This window comes from Tupaia chinensis, unplaced genomic scaffold (genome assembly GCF_000334495.1).
Source record: "Tupaia chinensis unplaced genomic scaffold, TupChi_1.0 Scaffold143845_1, whole genome shotgun sequence".
NCBI lineage: Eukaryota > Metazoa > Chordata > Mammalia > Scandentia > Tupaiidae > Tupaia > Tupaia belangeri.
In genome coordinates this window covers 402,490-412,816 of record NW_006203696.1, presented here as the reverse complement: position 1 = coordinate 412,816, position 10,327 = coordinate 402,490, and the positions used below count along the sequence as shown (strand labels likewise).

At 58.4% G+C, this 10,327-nt stretch overlaps 1 protein-coding gene across 1 annotated transcript in view; it reads right to left on the bottom strand.

Annotated features, from left to right (window-relative positions):
* Positions 1–6,564: 6,564 nt before the first annotated feature.
* COL5A1 (collagen type V alpha 1 chain) overlaps positions 6,565–10,327 on the bottom strand; it is a 184,251-nt gene continuing 180,488 nt past the window's right edge. The window contains exon 70 of the mRNA XM_006165267.2: positions 6,565–8,719. Coding sequence (XP_006165329.1) covers positions 8,573–8,719 — 147 coding nt within the window. The 3' untranslated portion in view covers positions 6,565–8,572. The remainder of the gene's footprint in view (positions 8,720–10,327) is intronic.

Sequence of the window (10,327 nt, the reverse complement as noted above, 5' to 3'; positions counted from 1 at the left end):
ACACGGCGAGCTCTCGGGGCAGGCGGCTGAGCCCCAGAAGCCCTTTGGAATCCCGGGGCCGCGGAGCCCGGGCCGGTTGTGCTGTGTCTTCCTGGGTATTTCTCCCTAAGCCGGATGGGTGGAGAAACTGAACTCACAGCGTGCACGTTTGGCACAGAGAAATCACAGTCGAGCCAGTATTTCCGAGCATTGGCAAAATGTAAGCGAGCCGGGGCCTTGTGGAGTGACCACCGGGTAATCCAATAGAAAATGTGAAATTCAGTCATTGGAGGAGCTAGTCGTTTTGTGGGAATCTCACTGTGGTTATGTGCAGTTCTGGAACACCTCCTAGATTTATCACATTCCTCTGTTTGGATTATTAGATTCCAGAGAATTAGCTTACACTCAGAAGGTTCTATTAAAGGTAGGCAACTGAAATACTGAAACATAAAATGGAATATATTAATTTTGTGTGCAATTAAAATGTTTAAAGCTGTTCAACGAACGGAGTCAGTGAATAGACTGCGAATTACTCACGAGCCCCTTCAAGGAAGGTATTAAAATTGGCCTGTTTTAGGAGAATATGGTTTATGAGCCAGATTTAAAGGCTTAAGAAAGGTCTGGGCATTTGAAGTTACACTTTTAATAAATTGAACAAGTTACCTTTGAATTGATCTTTGAAGAACAAGGCGTCTGGCTGAATGACCCTCTCCCCTGGGAGCGGAGCGACACGGGCAGTAGGACACCAGGCGGGTGCAGGCCGTGACTGGGATCGGCCACTGTGCCTTCGAGGACATCTCCTGTCATAGACGGGGACACTGAGGCCCAGGGAAGGACAGAGGCTGCCTTGGGGCCACATAGCCCCCAGAGGTCCAGGGGTGCTCACGCCTGTCCTCTGTCCTCCTCCCACCCTTATCCCTCTATCCCGGCTCCCCAGCATCTGCCATCAGGTCCCGCGCAGCCCCCACTCCCAAGGCGCATGGTTTGGGGGCGTACGCTCAGGCTCCAGGTCAAGCACTTGTGCTGCGTGTGTCCCAGCACGCGAATGGGACCATGCCCTCTCCTGGGTAGGCCCCGGGGGCTGGATGGACCCTCACCAGGAAGTAGAAGGCCATAGCCGCAGTACACAGCTGTGACTATGAGCTCCACGGTGCTGAGGCTGCGAGGGATGGCCTCCCTGTGCACACAGGGTGAGTGAGCGGGGAGAGCAGGTGGGGTGAGCACGGGGTGGGGAGAGCACGCTGGGTGTGGGCACGTGTGGGCACCGGATCCTGCTGAGGCTGAAGGTGGGATCTCAGTGTGAAGGGCGTGAAGGGCTTGTTGGAGGTACCTGCCTAGCTCTATCTCTTATAGAAGAAATTAATAAACCTAAAAAAGGGCCAATTCAGGGGACCAGCAGTTAGTGTAATGGCTATGTCGTTGGACTCCCACGTAGGCGACTGCAGTTCAAGTCCCAGACCCGGTGGCTTAAACTCACACCAGGCACGTGTGCGTGCGTGCCCAAGATCCCGAGAGGAGAATGGAGGAGAAAGGATTGTGGTGTGGCCATCCACCCGGGGGGTGATTTCTCGCTTTCTGTCTCTCTGTCTCTCTCTGTCTGTCTGGTGAGTGCACGTGCCCTATGGCAAAAACCTCTCCAAAAAAAGGGGGGGAGCAATTCAGGACAATGATCAAAAACTAAAGTCCCAGGAACACTGGCCTCTCCCAGGGCTCTCTGCTCCAGAGTGTCGGAATGCATTACCTGGACCATGGATTCAGATCGGCCCCAGCTGTTTGGCCTCTCAGGTAGGAGAGAAAAGGTCAGTTTTCTGTACGCACCTACTGCAGGCCAGGCGCGTATTCCCCTGGGACACAGAGGAGCGAGAGGCCTCCCCACACTCCTGCAGCCTACCCTATCGCAGGCAGACAAGACAGACAGAGGCACAAGCGTCATATCATGCCTGATCCATCGAGGATGCTGCGTGTGCTACAAAGGAAACACTGGCAGCGTGTTCTTTGTGGGGCACAGGAGGTATGCGAGGCCGCAGAGCGCCTCCAGGCCACTGTGCGTGGCTCATGCTTACCCACGTTCTACATGCGTCTTGTTCGTCCTTGCAAGTGCATTTCTTATAAACAGAGTCCTTGCGTCCGGGGCTGTTGTTTTAGCCCACCCCAATAATCCGCCCTGGGGGTTAGTTAGTTGCACACGGCCAGGACCGATGCGGTTGGTTAGTGTACCCTGCGGCCACCTTGGTCCTCGCCCGTCTTCCCGGCTGGCCCAGCAGCTCTCAGCATCTTGTCCTGGCTCCCCGCAGTGGCCCAGCACCTGCCTCCACTCTGCGCTGACGGCTCCCGGGAGGCGCAGACCCACTATGAACTGACACCGTCTCCCCGTGAGTTTCACCACTTCACAGCGGCGTACCCCACCGCGACCTCCCGCAGTCCTTTTCAGGGCTGTTCCCGCAGATTGTGCTTCTACATGTGTGTTTACCATTTTCATTGTTAAAAGTTAATTGCCTTTTAGTATTTTTAAATGAGGGGGAAAAGTTTTCGTAGATACCTCCCGATCGACCACAGTTTTAAGAAAAGTTTGCAGTTACTTATTTTTCCCATGAGACAGGAGAGAGCACGGTGCCCTCAAGTCCTCACATCATGGTTTCCCCCAGCTTGGCGCCAGGACCATGGGCAAGCACGAACAGGCCTCAGGATGCGAACCCGGGACCCGCAAAGTGGCCTCAGCACCCGAGGGTGTCGCCATACCCTGCACACCACGGAGGCTGCTCTCGGTTCCCCAGGGATTCTCTGGCATCCACATCACCTCCCTGGGCTGAGGCCGAGACCAGTGGAGCAGGTGATGGGGTCAGAGGGCACCGAGCCTGGCAGCTCCATGTACCCGGGAAGGTCCCGCTCTCACCAGCACCGGGGTCGGTCTGAATCCTGGCTAAGAACATTTGTCTCTGCCGGTCCGCGCCTTCTCCCTCCGCCGCGAGAACTCACACATACGTTTTGGGGCCATTTGTTACGCAGCAGTACATGCAGCGAACACAGAGATGGTGCTCTTTCTCACTCTGGCTCCCGTCTTTAGGATGAGCCTTTGAAATAGTCCTAGCCCTTAAGGAGCTATCAGTCTGGTGGGTCTCATTCTAGAATGAATTGGGGAAGTCCCCAAAGTAACGAGATTTTGCGCAGCTGCACGAGCCAGTTTTTGGCGTATGCCTGGGAGCTGGGCTTCTCCCAGACCTACCTGGTTGCCATTTGTCAGTTAAAAACGGGGAAGAAAAGCAGGTGCTCATGTGAGAACTTGTACATGGCTGATGCTGAAGCATTTCCTGCTGGGATATTCCTGGAAAGTGATCGTTTCCTGGCTGGAGCACAGCACAGAGCCAGGCCCCAAGAGGCCGCCTGGGTCAGCAGAGTGCCCTTGAGTCGAGCGCAGCATGTGGCCTGCTTCCTGTGCATACAGTTCCCCTCGTCCAGCTCAGCCAGCTCGGGCCTTGGAATGCTGAACACACAGGACAGCCATGCCAGCTTCCAGGGCATCTCACAGACTCTCGTCCCATGACACTCATGAGATCCGTGTATGGCCACTTCCATGCCTTGGGGCCTCTCTGCCAAGTCTGTGAGTGGGGAGCAGCACCCTGGCCCTCTCACCCCAACTGAAGACCCAGCCCACGGGCGGGGCTCTTGCTGGTGACTCAGCGTGGCCTACCCACTGGGTGTGGGAATGAGGGCTCTGCCCAATGCCTGGGGGCACTGTGTGCAGGCATGCCCCGGTGCCAGCATGACCTGCAGCAGGTGCTTCCTTTAGCCAGGTCTTGGGGATGAGGGAGGAAGCACTGAGAGGTGAGGGGCTCTGCAAGCCCTGGCCCTGCCCATCACAGGTGGGCCTCACTCTCCACCCTCCGCCTCTCCATCCCAAGCCTTGGGGGATTTGCCTTGGAGGCTGGAGCACTGCCCAGCTGAGCCTTGGAGGCTGGAGCTTGGCCCGGCTGAGCAACTGCAGAGAAGAAAGGAGTTCCTGGTACCCCAGGGGACAAGAGTCACTTTGTCCCTGGGGCTCCAGCAAGAGGACATCAGCTCCCCAGTCCAGCCTCTCTGGGCATGTCTGGGAGCTTGGCCCGGGAGGAGAGAGCCCCCTGGGTTGAGGCCTCTAACCCGGGAGGTGCGCTAAGGCATGACATTTGTCGTCAGAGCTCACTCCACAGGCCCAGAGCCATGGGCACGGCTACTCCCAGAGGGTGCTCCCAGCCCTTCCCCACCTCATTCTGCCTAGACCTGTTTCTGTACTTCCTGGGGAGTTCTCCCTCCCAGGCCACCCTGCCCACACCAAAGGCCACTGCACAAGAAGGTGCAGCCCTCTAGGGCGCTGAGCACTTTGCTGGCCATGTGCGGCTCACAGTGTCCGGTCACTTTCCGCGCAGGCTGGAGGGGGGCTCCTTCTGCAGGTGCCTCTCAGATACGATCGGCTCCCCGGCTGTGTGATCCTGCGCTCCAGAGGCCGACAGGCAGCACGGTTCCCCACAGGCATCATCTGCCCCGACCCGCCTCTCGGCCCCTGCAGACCTACCAGCCTTCAATGGAGTCGTCGCTAGTGTCCATCTCCTGAGCCACCCCCTCGAACGCCGACAACTCGCCGGGTGCCCGGATCTGCACGGTGCTCATCAGGAATGGGTGTGCTGCTCAGACCCAGGGTGGCTGAGCTCTAATCAGTGCTGCCCCTCGCAGCATTTCTCAACTCCATCCCTAACCTGGACTTGAGAGGCAGCTGCAGACCCCGCAGGCTCTTTCCAGAGCTTCTCCTTCATGTGACAGTCGGCCTGCACGCTCGAGAGCATGCAGTGTGCACGCCGCGGGGTTACGTGCAGCCCCTCCCCTGGCCGCATGTGGCTGGCTCATTACCAAACAGCAGCTTCACCAGGTGTCTGCCTCGGCGTGGCCGTGCCACAGCGCTCTCTGTGGTTCTAAGAGTGCCCCGCTTCCTGCAGCTGTTCCTGTATATCTCGGGGTCGTCTAGGCCAGCAGTTCTCACTCTTAGACGTGTGTCCGAATCACAGGGCCCGCCCTTCCAGAGCGGCTGGCTCAGCACATCTGAGGCAGGGCCCAGGGATTCACGTTTCCTTTTTAAACGTTTACTTATTTGTTTCTTCCATGGACAAGAGACAGCACCCTCAACAGGGCTCCAACATCTCCACTTACCTTCAGCCTCCAGCTGGCCGGGCCATGGGCAGCACCTGCTGGCTCACTCAGGGAGGGCTCTGCTGGGAACCCTCCACGAAGACCGCCTCCCAGAAACCCCACCGTACCGCTGGGGCCTCACTCCTGAGCTGCACTTCTCGCAAGGTGGTGCGATGGCTGCTGGTCCCTGCCCTGCACTGGAGGACGCAGACCAGGGCCGACTGCAGTGACAGGGAATGCCCAGGAAGGGCTTCACAAGGCCAGAGCTCTTGCGGCAAGTTCATGCCGGTGGCCAGGGCTCACTCTGGGAAGCCACTGGAAACAGGACCACTTCACATATGGTGCCTGGTGACACACGAGGGGTCAGTCTTCAGACTGGAAGACACAGGTCACACGTGCTCAGGGACACTGGTCGAGATGAGCCACTGGCCTTGCCCCCTGTCCACGAGGGACCAGGAGGCTGGATCCTGCTTTACAGGCTTTGCGATGCATGGGCAGGCTCCAGGCACCCTCCTCTGGTAGGAGGTGAGAGGCCTGCACGTGTCAAGGTCTGACGCCCAGGGGTGTTGAAACACCCGGGAAGTCTCACCAATGGGCGCCCAGCCACGTCCTCGCAGCCTCCCACGGGAACAAGGCACCGTGGCCAGGCCCTTCCTCCCCCAGGGCGGCCTGTGCCGCCCCTTCCTCCTCTCTCTGTGACCTCTGCCGTCGTTTTAAACTGTGAATGTCCTGAATCCCAGCACACGACATGTCGGTTTGATGCAGGAAGGCCTAGTCACAGTTACGAGAGCCGCTCACATCTGCTCACGGTGGGGACAGTAAACTCGACTCACTGAAAAACGATGAGTTGTTCCTCTGCTACCCAGGCTTGAGAGAGTGGAGAACACCTGTTCCTGGGCATTATATTTAAGGCTTAAGACAGGTCTGACCGACGGGACCGTACGGGAGCTGACAGGAGCCTACGGGAGCATACGTGAGCACAACTGAGCACACCTGAGCCTACGTGAGCACACCGGAGCCTACCTGAGCATACCCGAGCACACGTGAGCATTCATGAGCACAGGCTTGAGAGAGTGGAGAACACCTGTTCCTGGGCGTTATGTTTAAGGCTTAGGACAGGTCCGACCAGGCGGACAGGCCGGGAGCCGACAGGACCGTACGGGAGCCGACAGGAGCCTACGAGAGCATATGTGAGCACACAGGAGCCTATGTGAGCACACCTGAGCCTACGGGAGCACACGTGAGCCTACGGGAGCACACATGAACACACCTGAGCACACAGGAGCATATGTGCCATCTGAATCCTGCTTTAAAGGCCTGACCTCCAGAGCCTCTGTCCGAGGTCTCCTGCTGACCATTCGTTGCTGCTTTCATGCGTCCGATTACATGTGCATGTGTGGGGAGGGAGAAGTAAAATTACACAAAAAGAGCTTCTGCAAATATAAGAAGTACTTTTATTGCAATATACCATAGCTAAAGTGTCTGGGAATGGGACACGTTTTGAACTTCAGTACAATTACAACGACTTTGAGGGGACTGACAGAGGGAGAAAATGACAGTCGAAGGACAAATTGGATGGGGTGAGAAATCAAAACAGAATCACATGACCTAGACAAAATCCATAGGGCATCCTGTGACGGTTCTCGGGTATGGCTTTTCTTCTGCAGAGATGAACGTGAGCCGCTGGCACGTGCTGGCGGCCTGGCTTCTGGACAACCTCCAAGCCAGACTTTCTTTGGCAAGAGCAAGACTCGTTTTCTGGGCAGTTCGGGAAGTGGGCATTGGTGGTTTCCTTCCCCGGGCTGCTTTGCTGGAACCACATTCCGATGGGGGGCAGCCCGGGGCACCCTCGCCTTTCCCACAGGGCAGGAAAGGGCATTGCACACGGCAGCTTTTCACAGTAAAGGGCTTGCCTTCCCCCACAGTCCCTCAGGCCCTCCTGCTACAGAGGCAGCCCCCTCGCCCGGGACAGCAGTGAGGGGAAGAGATGCCACCCAGAGGGAGCTCCCCGCCCCAAGTCCCCAGGCAGCTGGCCGGCGTCCGGGACACTTGCCGACGGACACCCACATGGCGCAGACGGGAACGCAGCGCTGCTGGCAGCCCGGGAAGACGAGCAGAGTTGACTGCACGTGTTTGTCTCCCGGGATGGCCTCGATGGAGCCATGGGACCTCTGAGAGGCTTCGATTCAGTTCTTGGGACAAACACAGAAATTAGCACCACAAACAGCAACCGAGTACGATCTGCTATGGCTACGCATGTACAATGCAGGAAGTGTGTGAGCACACTGCGATGCCACGGCTAGTCAGAGGGGGCGCCACGGCTGAGTGCAGAGTGAGAGCCCGGGGAGGGACGGCGGTGCGTGTGTCCCAACGTCCTTGGAAGTCTCTGGCAGCACAGCCAGGGGAAGGAAGCCGGGAGGAGGCACACCAGGCACCCAGCGTTGCTGCTAGATCTTAAAACAGATAGCACCACGGAAGAGGAGTGTAAAAAAGAAGCACCAATATTCATTAGTTATGGTCTACAGAGAACGTGGGCTCCCTGCCCTGGGCATTCTCCCATCAGGCTCTGCAGGAAGGGACATGGAAAAAGGAAGCAATTAAAATTAATTTATCCTATGTTTTAATCTAAGTGCATGTAGAAAAGGCAAGTATCGGAATTCTTTCTTCCTCCCCATAAAAAAACAAATCCAGAGCTAATCCCAGCCTAGCTGAAAAGGGGCGCTGGCACCTGCGTTTTCAACGGCAACAGGAACCCCTGACGACCTGGCAAATTTCCAATTTATTGCACGTTCTTGATGGGGCAGGGTGGGGAGATGGCCCAGAGCCGGCTTGCAGCCCGAATCCAGGCCTGCCCGTGCCGTCCTCCCGGGGCTGGGCTTCCACACGACGGAAGGCACCGGCACGCAGACACGTGTACCGCCGTGACGCGGTGTTTACTCAGACCCACAGCAAAGCAGCACCTTTAATCCGTCGGAAGGCACACGCGCAGTGACATTTGGCCTCTCAGCCGATCGTGAGAGGGTTGTTAAAGACGGAGGCTTCGGCGATGGCGGATGACCTTTATAAGGCTTGCCACGGAACGCTTTCTGAAGGTCAGGGGAATACACGTCTTCAAGTCGAATTAGAAAAAGAGTGATGTCCAAACGGCGCTGCCCCAGCCCACCCTGCAGCTCCCTGTGAACAACGGGGGGCCGGGGCCGCGTCCTGCCGGGCGTGCGCTGTGGACACGGTGCAGCTAGGTCATGTGATTCAGCTCCGGGCGGCCCGCCCCTTCCACATGTGCTCTCTGGGCTTGGGGCCCAGCGCCGTGCAGGCCGAGGCGTGACAAGGTTGGGCGGGAGGGAGCGAGGACCGTCACTGTCCAGGATGGGGACGTGCACAGGACTCACGAACGGTGCGCTGAGGTCACGAGTTGCTCGGAGACCGGGTTGGGCAGCTCCTAGCCCAGGAAGCAAGCCGGCCCCACTTGGAATCCGAATTTCTGGGACGCTTCCCCGAAGTCATTGAACATGATGTCGACGATGGGAACCTGCTCTACCTTGGGGGTGTCGATCTCCAGGACTGTCTTCTGGTACCCCTTCTTGGTCTGTTGAGGGGAAGACAAGCGGTTAGGACGGTGGGTCTCTGGGGGTTGCCAAGCACCCCACACCCTGTGCACGCACACAGGCAGTGCATTCACCCTGCGCAGGAAGCCCAGTGCTAGGAGCAGGTGTTTGCCCAGAGCATCTGGGTTTTTTTTGGCACAGGCCATGAGGGGGCACCAAGGGGACCAGGGGAGACTGGAACTCTCCCAAGACACCCAGCGCTGGAGGCCCGGTTGGGACCCGTATTCTCTACAGGCACATGCCCCAGGCAGCAGCCGAGGACCAGCTGCAGAAGCCGAGGGACCCACTACAAAAGCAAACAAGAGGCCCTTGTTCAGAGACTAAGACGTTTGACCTGGGACGCCAGAGCATCGAACCAGCACAGGGCTTCCTAAGTGGGGGGCCCTTGGCCCTCAGCCCTCAGGGAGCTGGACAAGGAATAGCACAGTCACATGTGTGCGGTGGGGGAGGGGGCTGACACGCAGCCCAGGCCAGAAGGGGTAAACTGAGGCGCAGGGGAACATGACAGCATGGCAAATGGGCGGAGGCCCACCCGACCAGGAGACGGAGCCTCAGAGAGGCCACAGGGGTTTCTCAGGAGAGAACAAGTAGGCGGAGAGTGGAGAGCCTGCCCTGGTTCCAGCACCACCTGCCTCGCCCCTGGCACCCAGGACACTCCTGCAGGAAGCCAGATTGGCCCTGCTGCCCCTACACACCCCCCGTGGGGTGGTCACGGATGTCGGACCAAGACCAGGGTCTCCCTCCACCACCAAAGCCCTCACCAAGGTCCCCCGAGGGAAACTGAGGTACCAAGGGTCACTTCTGAGGGCAACATCCCGGGACATAGCCCGGGGGCGTGTCCCAGCAGACACCATGAGGCCAGAGACCCCGACATCAGTCCTGACACCGCCAACACCGAATAATCGCGGTAGGGGCAGGGCCTCAGGCTTTGCTCCAGTGGCTCTGGCCCGAGTGTCTGTGTCTCACCCCGAATTCACACAGGGTGACTGGACAATAAAAGCAGAGCCTTTGTGGATGGGACTCATGCCTTAGAAAGACGCCAGGGCCCTCACCCTCCCGCCATGGGAGCCCATGCAGGAGGCCCTCCCAGAACCCGGCCCCGCCATCCCCGCTCAGATGCCCGGCCTCCACGCTGTGCGAGACCCAGCCCTGCAGGTCACAAGCTGCGTCAATGCCAACGCTTACAGGCCCCGAGGACGAAGATCACCCTGCCTGGGTGCACGGCTGAGCCCCCGAAGCCGAGAGCACACAGTATTGCCACCTTTTGAAGTTGCTACGTTATGGGGACAACTTTGTCACAAGCGATAGAAAACTAACACTCTCCCTGGGTCAGTTTCCTCAGCCGCAAACAGGTGGGACTTCACGGAGGCACGTGGAAGCCCTCCTGTGCAGCTGCGTGACGGCCCCGTGCTCCCCCAGAACCAGCCCATCGGCCCCCAGGCTCCGTCCTCCTCACACTGGCCTCGGCAACGGCATGTGCCCCTGCAGCTGGTCAGGCTGGTACCGCAGAGGCGGGACCGGAGCCATGTGCAAACATGAGTTCTCCAGGGAGCTGGGCAAGGCAGCGAGGCTGCCGCGCCCCCGAGGGC